Source organism: Hypanus sabinus, unplaced genomic scaffold (genome assembly GCF_030144855.1).
Source record: "Hypanus sabinus isolate sHypSab1 unplaced genomic scaffold, sHypSab1.hap1 scaffold_1481, whole genome shotgun sequence".
NCBI classification, from domain to species: domain Eukaryota; kingdom Metazoa; phylum Chordata; class Chondrichthyes; order Myliobatiformes; family Dasyatidae; genus Hypanus; species Hypanus sabinus.
In genome coordinates, this window is record NW_026779555.1 from 45,980 (window position 1) to 64,603 (window position 18,624).

The 18,624-nt window shown below is 49.4% G+C and overlaps 1 protein-coding gene across 1 annotated transcript in view; it reads right to left on the reverse strand.

The window, feature by feature from the left end:
* Positions 1-496: 496 nt before the first annotated feature.
* Positions 497-18,624, reverse strand: part of LOC132387017 (uncharacterized) — a 42,547-nt gene continuing 24,419 nt past the window's right edge. The window contains exons 5-8 of the mRNA XM_059959379.1: positions 16,077-16,193; positions 7,201-7,343; positions 6,626-6,690; positions 497-1,632 (exon numbers count right to left, since the gene is read on the reverse strand). Coding sequence (XP_059815362.1) covers positions 1,440-1,632; positions 6,626-6,690; positions 7,201-7,343; positions 16,077-16,193 — 518 coding nt within the window. The 3' untranslated portion in view covers positions 497-1,439. The remainder of the gene's footprint in view (positions 1,633-6,625; positions 6,691-7,200; positions 7,344-16,076; positions 16,194-18,624) is intronic.

The window sequence follows — 18,624 nt, forward strand, 5'->3', positions numbered from 1 at the left end:
TCGAAGCAAATGATTGGCCTGTTCACACAAAACAGGGCAGAGGCTCAGAACCGAGAGATCGATACCCGGTGGAAGGGGGTTGGGTGTTGTAACAACAGACGTCACCTCACCCACTCCTCCCAATAATTCAATAACAACAGAGAGAGAGAGAGGGAGACGTGTGGAGGAGGGAGAGGGTTAATGGAATCGTGAGGACCTGCAGGTGATAGAGCGGGTCAGGGAGAAGGAGAGCCGAATTGGGGAAGGAGGAGATAACGGAGACAGTACAGTGTAGGGGACGGAGCGGTGTTTGAGACAGGGTGTGGAACAAGATAGCGGTGGCGGAAACGGGGAGGGCTGTTGGGGTTGTCGTGAATGACGGTGACGAGGATGGTCGTCTGGGAAGGAAGGGTGACGACGAACAGGAGACTGAAAACTCAATGAACCAGGAACACCTTCTTCCCCTCCGCCAGCATATTCTTGAACACATCACCACCACCTCCACATTTCAGCGGCATTTAGTAGCTTTTTGCCTTTGACATTAATTTTACATATTTGTGCCCTACTGATCCTTCAAAAGAACGAATCTCAGATGGTCTAAGTCACAGATAATAAAACAGAACATGAATCCGGTAAAAAAGATGCGATACAGGTGGACAGGATATTTGACACGCTGGCCTTCATCAGTCAGGACACTGAGTCCGGGAGTCGGAGATCACGTTGCAGTTGCAGATGACGTCGGTCGGGCCGCACTTGGAGTATGGAGTTCCGTTCTGCTTGCCTTGCTCTAAGAAAAATCTCCACGAACTGGAAAAATTGCAGAGGGAGATTTCCGAGGATGCTCCCGGTACAGGAGTGACTGAGTTATGGAGCGAGGTTGGGAATTCTGAGACTTTTTTCGGTGACCTTACAGAGGTGCACACAACCACGAGGGACACAGATCAGGCGAATGCGTGCACTCTATTTCCCCAGGACTGGGGTATCGAGAACATTAACGGACATGATTGAGGTGAAAGTAGCCGAAGACAGAAGCGGGGAGCGAGTTGGGTTAGATAAAAGAGACACAGTAGAATGAGGAGAGTGGGTAGAGTCAGTGTCTCCAATCGAGGGGAGAGGGTGGAGCTATGGAGCTCTTTTGGGAACTGATCCAGGTTGTGGGAAAGAGTGAGCTAGTGGAAGTGAAAGCTAATCGAGCGAGAGACCGGGAACAGAAGGGGGAATTGGGGCAGAGGGAGGCAAGAAACCAGGGTGAGGGAAACGGGGATGAAACAGAGGACGCGGGAGTGGAGAAGGATGAGGGAGAGACATTAGAGGGACGAGTGTACAGAGATGGTATGATGGTGAGTAAGACTGTGATAGAAGGAAAGAGGAGAATAGGGTAAGGGTGAGGGGCAGCGGCGCGGAAGGGTTAATGTGAGTGGTTAAGAGAAATGGAGGAGAAAGAGGGTTTATCGTTATATTCAAGTCGGTCCCAGTGTTTGGTGACAGAGATCCCGGATCCTTTCAGAAATATCCGAGCACGAAGGTGCAGACTTCTCACAGATGAAGCGCGCACGAACCTGGTCGCAATGTTTACTCTCACTCTGCCAAGTACATTTACCGCATTCAAAGTCTCCACCGTTAATCCGGCCCAAGGCATTTGTAGCCACTTCCCTATCAAAGAGGGGTAAACAATTTCAACGCACCTCCAGCAGTCAATCCACAGAAGCACTGATACCCACCCTCGCCATTGATTTGTGGCACCCCAACATCTCCCACAACCCCACATTCGCAGCACACCCCTGTATCAGTCTGCAGAATACTCCCACTGACCCACTCTCTCCCTGCAGCCGTGTGTCAGTTACGAAAGTAATCCCTTGCCCCACTCTTCACTCACAGATCAGTGTCAGAGACCAGAATAATTACAGTACCCAACCTTCTCCTCACAGGCCCGTTTCAGTCCACAAAATATTACCGCAGCGCCAGAGTCCCCCAAGGCCCCATGTTAGTCCTCAATACTCCCACTTCTTTACCGACTCCCCACAGGCCTGTGTTTTCTGCCTAAGTACTCACACTCACCACACAGATCAGTGTTAGTCCAAACTACACCCACAGGCTGTCTCTCTCCCCACAGCCCCGTGCCGGTTCCCGAAACAATCCCATTGCCCAATCCTCGTCTTAGAGACGTGTGTCAGTCATCAAAACACCTCCCGCGTCTCATGCTCTCCTCACGGACGTGTCTCCGTCCCCAGAGTACTCCCACTGAACCATTCTCTCACCACAGATTTGTGCCTGTCCCCAAAGTACACCCCTCCCTCTTTCTCTCCCCACAGTAATGTGCCAGGGCCCGAAGTGCTCCCACTGTCTCACTCTCTGCCACAACCTGGGTCAGTTCCCAAAAGAGCTTCGTAGCTCTATCGTCTCTCCAAGGCCGCGTGCTAGTCCCCAAAATACTTGCACTTCCCACTCTCACCCCAAGGCCCCGGGTGCTTCCGCAAAATAATCTCAATACCTAGCCTTCTCCATAAAGATCTGTGTCAACCACCAAAACTCTCCCAAATCGCACTCTCTTCCCACAGCCGATGTCAGTTCCCACATTTGGAGAAGGAAGTCTGAGTATCAGAGCGAGAGTGCGGCGTGTTTCTCCCCCATTTCTCTTAAACGCTCACACTACCCCTTCGCGCCGTTGCCCCTCACCCTTACCCTATTAGCCTCTTTCCTTCTATCGTAATCTTACTCACTTCTTCTCATCAGAGTTAAGAGAGGCGGGACTGCGCAGGCGTGTGACGTCGGGCAATGAAGCGGGGAAGATTAAAAGTAACACAGCTTTATTACGCAGGCAGCGTCGTTTTTCGGGCAGCGGTGTGAGCCGGGAGCACAGTGAAGGCTTAAGGGCTTTGGCTAAACGGGCTTAGGTGGAAACGGGCGAGGCAAGGTGGGTTCTGTTTTTAATTTTTCCCGTTATTTGAAGAAAGTGGAAATTATGAGTGTGAGGGCAGCTTATTGTTCTCGGTGTCAGATGTGGGAGGTCCTAGAGTCTCCTAGCCTCCCGGTCGCGTACATCTGCGCCAGGTGCGCCGAGTTGCAGTTCCGAAGGGACCGTGTTAGGGAACTGGAGCTGCAGCTCGATGACCTTCCTCTGGTCAGGGAGAGTGAGGAGTTGATAGAGAAGAGTTACAGGCAGGTGGTCACACCAGGGCCACGGGAGGCAGACAAGTGGGTCACGGTTAGGAGAGGGAATGGAAAAAGTCAGATACTAGAGAGTACACCAGTGGCTGTATCACTTGACAGTACTCACAGTATTATAGGGGGGAGGGGACAACCTACCTGGGGGAAAGGACAGTGCCTGTGCCACCGGCACTTGAGTCAGGCCCTGTAGCGCAGATGTGCAGGGAAAGGAAGAGGAAGGCATTAGGAATTGGGGACTCGATAGTTAGGTGTTCATATAGGCGATTCTGTGGACGCAGTCAGGAAACCCGCATGGTAGTTTGCCTCCTTGATGCCAGGGTCCGGGATGTTACTGCGGTAGCTACGCAGCATAGATTAGAGGGCTCGTCTAGGGAGACTACTTGTGCGGATATGAGGAATGGGAAATGTGTGGAAACAATTATACACCACCTAATGTAGAACGAGATTTGGAGGAGAAAATTTGTAAGGACATAGCAGATATTTATAGTAAGCACAAGTATGTGATTGTGGGAGATTTCAATTTTCCACACATAAACTGTGAAGCTCATTCTGTAAAAGGGCCGAATGGTTTGGAGTTTGTAGAATGTATGCAGGGTATTTTTTTTTAGCAAAACATGGAGGTACCAAGTAGAGAAGGGGCAGTGTTGGATCTCCCGTTAGGGAATGAGAAAGGTCCGGTGACGGAGGTATGTGTTGGGGAGCACTTCGTGTTCAGTGACCAAAATACCATTAATTTCAATATAATTATGGAGAAGGGTAGGACTGGACCGAGGGTTCAGATTATTGAGGGCGAAAGGCTAACTTTGAGGCGATGCGAAAGGACGTAGAAGGAGTGGATTGGGACAATGTGTTTTATGGGAAGGATGTAATAGAGAAATGGCGATCATTTAAACGTGACATTTTGCGGGTACAGAAATGTTATGTTCCTGTTAGGTTGAAAGGATAGGCTAAAGTTTCGAGAGAGCTATGTTTTTTCAAGGGATGTTGGAAACTTGGTTCGGAAAAAGAGAGAGATCTACAATAAATATAGGCAACATGGAATAAATGAGGTTCTCGAGGAATATAAAGAATGTAAAAAGAAGCTTAAAAAAGAAATAAAAAAAACTAAAGGAAGATGTGAGGTTGCTTTTACAAGTAATTTGAAAATAAATACAAACTGTTTCTACAGTTATATTAAAAGAGAAAGGATAATAAAGGATAAAATTGTTCCCTTAGAGAATCAGAGTGGACAGCCTTGTGTGGAGCCGAAGGAGATGTGGGAGATTTTGAACAATTTCTTTTCATCGTTGTTCACTAAGGTGAAGGATTTTGAATTGTGTAAGGTAAGGGAAACAAGAAGGGTAGTTATGGAAACTATGATGACTAAAGAAGAAGAAGTACTAGAGATTTTAAAGAATATAAAAGTGGATACGTTTCCGGGTCCTGACATTATATCCCGAGGACCTTGAGGGAAGTTATTGTTGAAATAGCAGGGGCTCTGACAGAAATAATTCAAATGTCATTAGAAACGGGGATGGTGCCGGAGGATTGACCTATTGCTCAGGTGGTTCCATTGTTTAAAAATGAATATAAGAGTAAACCTAGCAATTATCGGACTGCAAGTTTGACGTCAGTGGTGGGTAAATTAATGGAAAATATTCTTAGAGATGGTATATATAATGATATAGATAGACAGGTTCTGATTACGAGAGTCAACGTGGACTTGTGAGTGGAAGGTCATGTTTGCCAAAGCTGAGTTTTTTGAAGAGGTTACTCTGAAAGTTGACGAGGGTAAAGCAGTGGATATTATCAAAATGGTCTTCAGTAAGGCCTTTGATAATGTTCCGCACGGAAAGTTAGTTAGGAAGGTTCAATCGTTAGGTATTAATATTGAAGTAGTAAAATGGATTCAACAGTGGCCGGATTGGAGATGCCAGAGAGTAGTGGTGGATAACGGTTTTTCAGGTTGTAGTGTTAGGTACTCCTAGAGTTCAAAAATATCTGGAGAAGAGCATGGTTTTTGGACACTGTGCTGCTAATGAGAGAGAGAGAGAGAGAGAGAGAGAGAGAGAGAGAGAGAGAGAGAGAGGGGGGGGAAGGGAGTGAAGCTGGTGGGGGGGAGACAACCAGCGCAGATGCGATAGACAAAGATTTAAAGTTGATGGATGGCTGCAGGGTAGATAAACGCAAGTCTGCTGAGACACCGGCAGACACACCACGGGACACTGAAAGACTGTTGTGCACCCACGTGAAAGTGGGGGCTTACAGGAACGGTTCGTGGGAATCGATCAGAGGCTCACAGTATTTGAAGACAGGCCGGTGGGGGCTTGTGTGCCTGTGTCCACCCTCGCCTGGATGACGAGCCCACCCCTGACTTCTGTGTGCAGTTCTGGTCACCGAGTTATTGGAAAGATGTCGGCAAATTAGATGAACTACAGAAGACAACACGAGGAAATCTGGAGATGCTGGAAATTGAAGGAACACACAAAATGCTGGTGGAACACAGCAGGCCATGCAACATCTATATGGAGAAGCACTGTCGGCATTTCAGACAGAGACATTTCGTCAGGACTAACAGTTAGTCGTGACGAAGTGTATCAGCCCGAAACGCCGATAGTGCTTCACCTTATAGATGTTGTCTAGCCCGCTGTGTTCCACCAGCATTTTTTGTGTGTGTGTGTGTTGTGAGTCTACAGAAGAGCTTTAGTAGAATGTTATCTGCGTTTCAGCGCCTAAGTTACAGAGAAAGGATGAACAAGTTAGGTCTTTATTCTTTGGAGCGTAGAAGGTTGAGCGGGACTAGTTAAAGGCATTTAAAATTATGAGGGGTATAGATAGAGTTGACGTGGATAGGCTTTTTTTCATTGAGAGTAGGGCATATTAAAACAAGGGGATATGAGTTGAGAGATAGGGGGCAAAAGTTTAGGAACAACACGAGGTGGAGCTTCTTTACACAGTGAGTGTTCGCTGTGTGGAACGAGCTTCCAGTAGAAGCGTTAGAGGCAGGTTTGATTTTGTCTTAAAATAGATAGATCTTTGCACAGGATAGGTATATGGACAGGAATTGAATGGAGGGTTATGGGCTGAGTGCAGGTAAGCACTCGGCGCGGATTGGAAGGGCAAGGATGGCCTTTGTCCTTGCTGTGATTGTTTTACAGTTACAAGGTTATATTAATTTTACTGCACACTCTCTAACAACAGGCCGTGTCCATTCCCAAACAAATCCAATTGCCCATTCTCTCACCGCAGAACTTCTTCTGTCCACAAAATGCCCAAATTTCCAACTCTCTCCACACAGTCCTTGTCAGAGCCCAAACTCATACAAATGCCCCTCCCTTTAGCAACCTGTGTCTGACCACAAACTAATTCCACTGCACAGAAACTTCCCGCAGCCTGTGGCAGTCCCCAAAATAAACCCACTGCCCACTCGCCTCTCGCAGCCTGTATCAATCCGACGACCCACTTTCCTCTCAGAAACTTGCAAGATCCCAGATCTCACCCGCCTTTGCATTTTCCAATCCAGTATGAAATGCCTTCTTCGTGGAGAGTTTTGTTAAAAAAATTCTGTGAAATTAAATTGCTATCATTAATGATTGAATTCGAGCATTATTTAATGAGCGTCGCTTTATGTCTGACCCCAGGAGAGTGTGAAGAGATGGTGCTGAAGGAGATTAATTCTGTGTCTCACAACAGGAGTGTGTGATGGGACGGTGTGGAGGTATCCTCACTCTGTGTCTGACCCCGGGAGCGTGTGATAAAACCTTATGGAGGGAGCTCTCAGTTTCCGAGCACGAGAGTGTGTGATGTGACGGTGTGGAGGGAGATTCACTCTGTGTCTGACCCCGGGAGTGTGTGATGGGACAGTGTAGAGGGAGCTTCACTCTGTGTCTGACCCCGGGAGTGTGTGATGGGACGGTGTGGAGGGAGATTCACTCTGTTTCTGACCCGGTAGTGTGTGATGGGACGGCGTGGAGGGAGATTCACTCTGTGTCTAACCCCGGAAATGTGTGATGGGACGGTGTGGAGGCAGATTCACTCTGGTGTGGATATATCTTCCGTCGATTTGACACGTACCTCTTCTTCTGCTGAATTTATTTCAAGAAGCTTTGAATCAGAGTTCGAACAAATCTGTTTCGCCTCATCGTAGGAAAGGTTACACGTGGATATAACATAGCATCCGTCTTCATTTCTGATCCAGTCCTGGGAAAACGCTTGATCTGGAAATTAGGAAGAAAGAACAGTGAATCTCCCTGCTTACCGTCCATTACATCCACTGTGTGTCAGACACGGTCCTCTCACAAAAGTGGTCAAATACAGAATGAAACACCATACTCAACGGTCCCTTGACGAATTTGCTGTGGGACTTCGGAACAAGTAACAGTGAATCGGTCAGAAGACAGAAATAGAATAAGGATCCTTACACACCGTCGAAACATACATCCCTGATAACAGATACAGAGTGAAGAACCCTCCGCACCGTCAAGTCATAGACTCCCGGGGTAGAACACTGAGTGAGGCTCTTTCCGCACCGTCCCATCACACACACACAGGGTCAGACACAGAGTGAAAGTCCCTCCACACCGTTCCATCACGCACTCCCAGTGTGAGACACAGTGTAAATATCCCTCCGTACACACTCCCGGGGTCAGACAGACAGTGAATCGCCTTCCACATGGTCCCATCACTCACTCCCGGGGTCAGACATAGAGTGAATCTCCCTCCACTCCGTCCCATCAAACACTCCCGGGGTCAGACACGATGTGAATCTCCCTCCGCACCGTCCCTTCACACTCTCCCAGGGATAGACTCAGAGTGAATATCCCTCCGCGCCGTCCCATCACACTCTCCCATGGTCAGACAGAGAGTGAATTCCCTCCACACCGTCCCATCATACACTCTCGGGGTCCGACATAGAGAGAACCTCCTTCCACCCCATCCCATCACACACTCCCGTGTAAGACACTAGCTGCGGCTCCCTCCACACCATCCCATCACACACACACTGGGTCAGACACAGAGTGAAACTCCCTGCACACCGTTCCATCACGCACTCCCAGTGTGAGACATAGTATAAATATCCCTCCGTACCATCCCAGCAGACAATCACGGGGTCAGACAAACTGTGAATCTCCCTCCACAACATCCCATCACACACTCCCGGGGTCAGACAGACAGTGAAACGCCTTCCACATGGTCCCATCACACACTCCCGTGGTCAGACATAGAGTGAATCTCCCTCCACACTGTCCCAATACACACTCACAGGGGTCAAAAACAGAGTTAATTTCTATACACACCGCCCCAGTACACACTCCCGGGGTCACACACAGAATGAATCTCTCCCGTCACATACTCACTGGGTCAGACACAGAGTGAATCTCCCTCCACTCCGTCCCATCACACATTGCCTGGTGAGACACTAGGTGGCGCTCCCTCTACACCATCACATCACACACTCTCGGCGTCAGACACGATGTGAATCTCACTCCGCACAGTCACATCACACTCCCGCAGGGTCAGACACAGAGTGAATCTCCCTCCGCGCCATCCCAACACACACTCCCGATGTCACATACAGAGTGAATCTCCCTCCACACCGTCCCATCACAGACTCCCGCTGTCGGACATAGAGTGAATCTCCCTCCACACCATCCCATCACAATCTCCCGGGGTCAGACACAGAGTGATTCTCCCTCCACACCGTCCCATCACACACTCCCGCTGTCAGACATAGAGTGAATCTCCCTCCACACCGTCCCATCACAATCTCCCGGGGTCAGACACAGAGTGAAACACCCTCCACCCCGTCCAATCTGACAGTCCAGGTGTCAGACGAAGAGAGTGAAACTCCCTCCACATCGTCCCATCACATACTCCAGGGGTCAGACACAGAGTGAAACACACTCTACCAAGTCACATCCCGTCATACTCCAGGGTATCTTTCTCTGCGTGAATCTCCCTACACACTGTCCAATCAAACAGTCCTTGGGATGGACCCAGTGATGCTCCCACAAGATAGTCCCAGCACCCACACCTGTTCTCAGAAACAGAGTGAATCTCCCTCCACACCGTACCATCACATAATCCTGTGGGCGGAGACAGAGTGAATCTCCCTCCGCACAGTCCTATCACATACTCCTGTAGGCAGACACAGAGTGAATCTCCCTCCGCACTCATCCGTCACACACTCCGGTGGTCAGACACTGAGTGAGGCTCTTTCCACACCGTCCCATCAGACACACACTGTGTCAGACACAGAGTGAAACTCCCTCCACACCGTTCCATCACGCACTCCCAGTGTGAGACACAGTGTAAATATCCCTCCGTCCCATCCCAGCATACAATCACGGGATCAGAAAAAGAGTGAATCTCCCTCCACACCACCCCATCACATACTCCCGGAGTCAGACACACAGTGAATCGCCCTCCACTTGGTCCCATCAGACACTCCCGTGGTCAGACACAGAGTGAATCTCCATACACACCGCCCCAGCACAAACTCCAGGGGTCACATACAGAATGAATCTCTCTCCACACTTACCCGTCACACACACACTGGGTCAGACAAAAAGTGAATCTCCCTCCATGCCGTTACATCACACACACACTCCCAGTGTCAGACACAGAGTGACTCTCCCTCTGTACAATCCCACGATACACTCCCTGGGTCAGATATAGAGTGAATCTCCCTCCTCATCGTCCCAACACACACTCCCGGGGTCAGACACAGAGTGAGCTCCCTCCACACCGTCCCATCACACACTACCAGGGACAGACTCCGAGTGAGTTCCCCTCCACACCGTCCCATCACAATCTCCCGGGGTCAGACACAGAGTGATTCTTCCTCCACACCGTCCCATCACACACTCCCGGGGTCAGACACAGAGTGATTCTTCCTCCACACCGTCCCATCACACACAGCCTGGTAAGACACTAGGTGGAGCTCCCTCTACAACATAACCTCACACATTCTCGGGGTCAGACACGATGCGAATTCCCCACCGCACAGTCACGTCACACTCTCCCTGGGTCAGACACAGAGTGAATCTCCCTCAGCGCCGACGCATCACAATCTCCCGAGGTCACATACGGAGTGAATCACCGCCCACACCGTCCCATCACAGACTCCCGCTGTCAGACACTGAGTGAAACTCCCTCCACCGCGTCACATCCCCTCATGCTCCAGGGTATCTTTCTCTGCGTGAATCTCCCTACACACTGTCCCATCAAACAATCCTTGGGATGGACCCTGTGATGCTCCCACAAGACCGTCCCAGCACCCACTCCTGTTCTCAGAAACAGAGTGAATCTCCCTCCGCACCGTCCCAGCTCCCACTCCTGTTCTCAGAAACAGAGTGAATCTCTCTCCGCACCGTCAAGTCACACACTCCCGTGGTCACAAACAGAGTGAATCTTCCTCCACACTCACCCGTCACATACACCCGGGGTCAGACACTGAGTGAGGCTCTTTCCACACCATTCCAACACACACATACACTGAGTCAGACACAGAGTGAATCTCCCTCCACACCGTCCAATCACACAATTCCGGGTTCAGACACAGAGTGGAACTCCCTCCACACTCTCCCAAAATACACTCCCAGGGGTCAAAAACAGAGTGAATCTCCCTACACACCGTACCATCACACAATCCCGGGGTCACTCACAGAATGAATCTCTCTCGACACTCACCCGACACACAGTCCGTGGGTCAGACACAGAGTGTGGCTCTTTCAACACCATCCCATCACATACTCTGGGTCACACACAGAGTGAATCTCCCTCCGCACCGTCCCTTCACACTCTCCCAGGGTCAGACACAGTGTGAATCTCCCTCCACGCCGTCCCATCACACTCTCCCATGGTCAGAAACAGTGTGAATCTCCCTCCCCGCCGTTCCATCACACACTCTCGGGGTCAGACACAGAGAGAATCTCCTTCCACCCCATGCCATCACAAACTCCCGTGTAAGACAGTAGGTGCGGCTCCCTCCACATCATCCCAGTGTTTCTGACACACACACTGGTCAGACACAGAGTGAAGCTCCCTCCACACCGTTACATCACATACTCCCAGTGTGAGAAACAGAGTGAATATCCCTCCGTACCATCCCACCATACATTCCCGGGGTCAGAGTCAATGTGAATCTCCCTCCACACGGTCCCATCACTCACTCCCGAGGTCAGACACAGAGTGATGAACCCTCTGCACCGTCCAATCACACACTCCTGTGGTCACACAGAGAGGGAATCTCCCTCCAGACCGTTCCAGCACGCACTCCCAGTGTGAGACACAGAGTGAATCTTCCTCCACACCATCCCATGACATAATCCCGGTGTCAGACACACAGTGAATCGCCCGCCACATGGTCCCATCACACACACCCGGGGTCAGAGTCAATGTGACTCTCCCTCCACACGGTCCCATCACACACTCCCGAGGTCACATACAGAGTGAATCTCCGTCCACACCGTCCCATCACAGACTCCCGCTGTCAGACACAGAGTGAAAAACCCTCCGCCCCGTCCAATCTCACAGTCCCGGTATCAGACGCAGAGAATGAAATTCCCTCCACACCGTCCCATCACAATCTCAAAATGTCAGACACAGAGTGAATCTCCCTCCCCACCTTCCCATCACACACTCCTGTTCTCAGAAAAAGAGTGAATCTCACTCCGCACCGTTCCATCACACACTCCTGTTCTCAGGAAGAGAGTGACTCTCCCTCGCACCGTCCCATCAAACACTCCTGTGGGCAGACACAGAGTGAATCTCCCTCCGCACCGTCCCAACACACACTCCTATGGTCACACACAGAGTGAATCTCTCTCCACACTCACCCGTCACATACACCCTGGGTCAGACACAGAGTGAGGCTCTTTCAACACCATCCCATCACACACATTGGGTCAGACACAGAGTGAATCTCCCTCCGCACCGTCCCTTCACACACTCCCGAGGTCAGACATAGTGTGAAGAACCCTCCGCACCGTCCAATCACACACTCCTGTGGTCACACACAGTGTGAATCTCCCTCCACACTCACCCGTCACATACTCCCGGGGCAGCCACTGAGTGAGGCTCTTTCCACACGATCCCATCACACACACTGGGTCAGACACAGAGTGAAACTCCCTCCACTCCGTTCCATCACGCATTCCCAGTGTGAAACACAGAGTGAATCTTCCTCCACACTTTCCCATCACATACTCCCGGTGTCAGACACACAGTGAATCGCCCTCCACATCGTCCCATCACGCAATCGCGGGGTCAGATTCAATGTGACTCGCAATCTACACGGTCCCATCACGCACTGCTGTGGTCACACACAGAGTGAATCTCCCTCCATACTCATCCGTCACAGACTCCCAATGTGAGACACAGAGTGTATATCCATCCGTACCATCCCACTATACACAACCGGGGTCAGACACAATGTGAATCTCCCTCCACACCGTCCCAGCACACACCTCCGGGGTCAGACAAAGAGGGAATCTCCGTCCACAACGTCCATTCACACACTCTTGGGGCCAGACACCGAGTTAATCTCCCTCCACTACGTCTCTTCACACATTCCCAGGGTCAGCCTTCGAGTAAATCTCCCTTCAGACCTTCCATCACACACTCCCGCGTAAGACACTAGGTGGCGCTCCCTCCACACCGTCCCATCACACACTGCCGGGGTCAGACAAAGAGTGAATCTCCCTCCACACTATCCCATCACACACTCCCGGTGTCAGACACAGAGTGAATCGCCCTCCACCTGGTCCCATCACACACTCCTTGGTCAGACACAGAGTGATACCCCCTCCACACTCACCCGTCACACACTCCCGCGGTCAGACACAGATTGAATCTCCCTCCACTCCGTCCCATCACACACCCAAGTGTAAGACACTAGGTGGGGCTCCCTCCACACCATCCCACCGCACAGTCTCGGGGTCAGACACAGAGTGAATCTCCCTCCACTCCATCCCATTACACATCCCTGGGTTCAGATATAAGTTGTACTCCCACCATAGCATTCCATCACACACACTCTGTGTCAGTCACAGAGTGAAGCTCCTTCCACATCATCCTGTCACAGTCGGCGGAGTCCAGTCGCAGAGTGACACACCCTCCATACAGTCCCATTACACTCCCAGGGGTTCACCTAGTGTGCTCTCCTTATTGCACTGTCCCATTAGACACTCCGGTAAAAGACAGAGTGAATTTCCCTCCTCACTCTCCCAATGCTCATTCCTGGTGTTCGACACAGGGTGATGCTCCCTGCAGAACATCCCATCGCTAACACACTGTGTCAGACATAGAGTAAGCACACGACACAGTGTTCCATTACAGACTCCTGGGTTCAGACACAGAGAGAGTCTCACTCGAAACTGCCCCATTACACGTTCCCCGGGTCAAACAGAAACTAACCCTTCTATCACACATTCCCGTCGTCAGAGTCAAACTGAAGCTCGTTCACAACCTCCAATCACACTCTCTTGCTGTCAGAAGTGTATGTCAGTGCCAAGGTGAGAGACACCTCATGGCCACGGTGTGTGTGAGAGTGACACGCTGAGGTGTCTGTCGGTGAAACGGCGAGTTCTATGTCGATTTCATTGTGTCATTGTGAATTTAGCTGTCTGTATCTGTTAAGGTGTTTGTCTGTGTTAGGGTGAGGTGAGGGTAATTACCTCAGTGAGCGGTGCATCGGTGTTACGTTGAGCGGTGATACTGTCTTGGTAAGGGGTGTAACAGTGACGTGTGGGTCTTTGTCACGATGCGGTGCGGAGCGGATCACGCTGAGGAGCGTGAAGGTATCACGGTGTACGGTACCGTGTCACGGTGAAGAGAGTGTCGGTGTCACTGTGAGGTGTGTGACGGTGTCGATTGATGAGTTTATCAGTGACATGGTCAGGGCATGTCGATGTTACAGTGAGCGGTACACTGCGGTCAGCGTAACAGACAGATGTGTGTCACGGAGATGTTCGTGTCAGTGTCGCGGATAGGAGTGTATCTGTGTCTCGTTGAAGGTCGCGACGTGCTACGGAAACAGCATTGTTAATCTATGGTGAATGGCGTGTCGGTGTCAGCATGTGTCTTGATTGTGTTACGATAAAGGCCGTGTTCTTGTCACGGTTTTGGGTGTCTCCGTCATATAGAACATAGAACAGTACAGCACAGTTCAGACCCTTCGGCCCGCAATGCTGTGCAGACCCCATAAACGCTGCCTCCCGTACAACCCACAACCTTAAACTCCTTCATATACCTGTCTAGTAGGCTGTTAAATATCACTAGTGTATCAGCCTCCACCACCGACTCAGGCAGTGCATTCCACGCACCAACCACTCTCTGCGTAAAACACATTCCTGTAATATCCCCCTTGAACATTCCACTCCGTCTTAAAGCCATTTCTTCCTGTGCTGAGCAGTGGTGCCCTGGGGAAGAGGCGCTATCTGTCCACTCTATCTATTCCTCTTAATACCTTGTATACCTCCATCATGTCTCCTCTCATCCTTCTACTCTACAAAGAGTAAACCCTAGCTCACTTAATCTCTGATCATAATCCATACACTCTAAACCAGAGAGTATCTCCTTTTCCTTTTCCTTTTCTAACGCTTCCACAATCTTTCTACATTGAGGAGATCAGAACTGGGCACAGTACTCCAGGTGTGGTCTAACCAGAGTTTTATGGAGCTGCATCATTACCTCGCGACTCTTAAACTCTATCCCTCGACTTATGAAAGCTAACAACAATAAGCGTTCTTAACTACACTATCTAGCAGTGAGACAAATTACAGGGATCTGTCGGCATATGCACCCAGTTCCTTTCTGCTCCACCACACTAACAAGTTTCCTGCCATTTACTTTGTACTCTGCCTTGGAGTTTGTCCATCCAAAGTGTACCACCTCACAATTCTCCAGGTTGAACTCCATCTGCTATATCTCATCCCACTTCTGCATCCTTTCAAAGTCTCTCTGCAATCTTCGACAACCCTCTACACTATCTACAACACCACCAACCTTCATGTCGTCTGCAAACTTGCCACCTCCGCATCCATGTCGTTAATAAAATCACGAAAAGCAGAGGTACGATGACCGATCCTTGTGGGACACCACTAGTCACGGTCTTCCAATCAGAATGTACTCCCTCCACCACGACATCGGCCCTTCACAAAGACATGCTGACTGTGCCTGTTCAGACCATGATTCTCTAAATGCCCAGGGATTCGATCAGTAAAAATCTTTTCCATCAACTTTCCCACCACAGACGTAAGAATCACTGTTCCATAATTAACCGGACTATCCCTACTAACTTATTTGAACAATATTCGCCTCCATCCAGTCCTCCCGTGCCATTCCCGTGGACAAAGAGGAAATAAAGATCCTAGCCAGAAGCTCAGCAAACTCTTCTCTCTCCTACTGAAGCAGCCTGTGGAATATTCTGTCAGGCCCCGGGGACTTATCCTTCCTAAAGTATTTTAACAACTACAAAAACCTCCTCTCCCTTAATATCAACATGCTCCAGACCTTCAACATCACTCATATTGTCCTCACCGTCATCAAGTTCCCTCTCATTGGTGAATACAGAAGAGAAGTATTCATTGAGGACCTCGCTAACTTCCACAGTCTCCAGGCACATCTTCCCACCTTCATCTCTAATCGGTCCTACCTTCACACCAGTCATCCTTTTGTTTTTCACATAATTGAAGAATGCCTTGGGGTTTTCCTTTACCCAACTCACAAAGGCCTTCTCTTACTCCCTTCTTTCTGTCCACAGCCCCTTCTTCATCTCTTTTCTTGCTGCCCTATTTTCCTCAATAGACGTATCTGATCCTTGTTTCCTAAACTTCATGTATGGTGTCTTGTTCCATCGGTGTTACAGTAAGGCGGTTTTGCTTTCACTGTTGTCTTTTTTATTCTTTATTTACCATCTGACTCATTCCGGAGACCGTTCCACTCACCATGGATCAAGACACCGGCCACGATCAGGATGACGGCGGACGTAACTAGGCAGAGTAGGCAGATCAGACGGTACGGTCTTTTTCTGATCTTCACTGTCGAGTCCCGTTCTTGCGCAGCTGTGGAGAGACCATACGACCATAAGATCACAATAAATGTTTAATAAGATAATAGGAGCTACTTAATGAATACTTTTCTTCTGTATCTTAGTGATTGTAGTGATGACGTAGCAGACTGAAAAGCCTGAGCATGTAGATGTTAAGAAAGAGGATGTAATTGAGCTTTTGGAAATCATCAAATTGTTAAGGTGCCGGTACCGGACGAAATATACCCCAGGTTACTATGAGAGGCGAGAGAAGAGATTGCAGAGGCTCTGGCGATGATCATCATCTGCATCATCAATAGAGACGTGGGCCGTTCCGGAGGATTGGAGGGCTGTGTATGTTGTTCCATTATTCAAGAAAGGGAGAAGAAGTAGCCCAGGAAATTATAGACCAGTGAGTCTTAACTCAGCGGTTCGTAAGTTGATGGAGAAGATCCTGAGAGGCAGGATTTAAGAACATTTGGAGAGTTATAATATGTTTAGGAATTGTCAGCCTGGCTTTGTAAAGGGCAGATCGTGCCTTACGAGACTGATTGCATTTTTGCGGGGATGTGACGAAACACATTGATAAAGGAAAAGCAGATGATGTAGTGAAAATGAATTTCAGCAAAGCATTTTATAAGGTACCACATGCAAGGCTTACTGAGAAAGTAAGAAGGAATGGGTCCAAGGGGATACTGTTTTGTGGCTTGTCCACAGAAGGCAAAAAGCGGTTGTAGACGGCTCATATCTGCATGAAAGTCGGTCACCAGTGGAAAGTATCAGGGATCTGTTCTGGGACCCTTATTCTTCGTGAATTTTATAAATGAACTGGATGAAGATGTGAAGGGATGCGTTCGTAGGTTTGCTGATGACACAATGCTTAGGGGTGCTGTGGATAGTTGGAGGGCTGTCAGAGGTTACAACGTGACATTGATAAGGTGCAAGACCGGGCTGAGAATTTGCAAATGAAGTTAAACACAGTTAAGTGTGAAGTGATTCATTTTGGTCGGTCAAATACGATGGCAGAACATAGCATTATTGGCAGTCTGGAGAATCAGAGGGATCTTGAGAACCGAGTACAAAGCAGCTGCGCAGGTTGCCTCTGCGATTAAGAGGACGTATGGTGTATTGGCCTTCATCAATCGTGGAATGGAATTTAGTCTCCGAGAGGTAACGTTGCAGCTATATAGGACCCTGGTCAGACCCTACCTAGGGAACTGTGCTCAGTTCTATTCACTTCACTATAAGAAAGACGTGGAATCTATCGAAAGAGGTCATTGATCGTTTGGATAGTCAAAGGCTTTTTCCCAGTGCTGACATGGTTTTAAGGTGCGTGGGAGTTGGTACAGAGGAGATTTCAGGGGTATTTTTTTTACCCAGCGAGTGGTGACTGCATGAAATATGTTGCAGGCGCCGGAGGTGGTGGCGGAACTGGTAGGGTCTTTCATGGACTCCTGGATGGTTAGAAAAATAGATGGCTATGGATAGATCCTAGGTAGTTCTAAGATAGGGACATCTTCGTCTCAACTTTGTTGGCCGAAGAGCCTGCATTGCTCTGTAAGTTTTCTATTTTTCAAAGTTTCTATATACATCACAAACAGGAGAGGTCCTGCAGAATAAAGTGTCACGGTTTCTGAGAGAGGGCAGTGCAGGCCGACGATAAGGTGCAAGGGGCCACGATGAGGTAGATCGTGTTGTCAGGAGTCAATCTGATCGTCCTAGTCGATCGTTCGCTAATCCGATAAAAACGGCCCAGAACCCATGCTTGAGACTGGCGGGACGTGTTTTCGTACCTTTCTCCCCGATGGGAGGGAGTCCGGCTTGTATGGTTCTTTCAGGGTCTATAGTCATGCTAGCTGCTTCACGGAGGCAGCAGGAAATTTAGACAATATCCACGGAGAGAAGGTGTCATATTTCCATCTTTTGTGTAGGACAGCTGGATGTCTGATTAGGGCAACTATGGATAGGGAATTCAATGAGCTATTGTTGGGCTGCTCTGTATAGGCGGTGGGGCCAGGGGAGATTAGAGTGACCGATAAGATTGCGGACGACCTGGTTATCGTGATTGGTTCTTAAATTTACAGGGACTTTAACAAATACTGTCACAATATCCCAGATGATAGAGCTCTCTTGGAGATAGAAGAGAGGAAGGGAGAGAGATACTGAGATAGAAAGGAGCGGTGAGAGAGTGATGGAGGGGGAGATGCGGAAGGTAGAAAATGGAGGAGGGTGAGAAATACTGGATGGTCTGAGACGCAGAGACAGTTGTCAGGGTAATATGATCGGGAAGGACGGGGAGTAGATGTAATCTACCTAGACATTAACATGGCTCAGATGGTACACTGCTCTGGAAGATGATGGTACAGGAGTCGGGAGGTCACGTGGCAGATGTACAGTGACGCAGCTCTTGTTCGGTGTTGGTCGCGCTGATATATTAAAGGCCACTGTGCTGGAAGGTTTAGGAG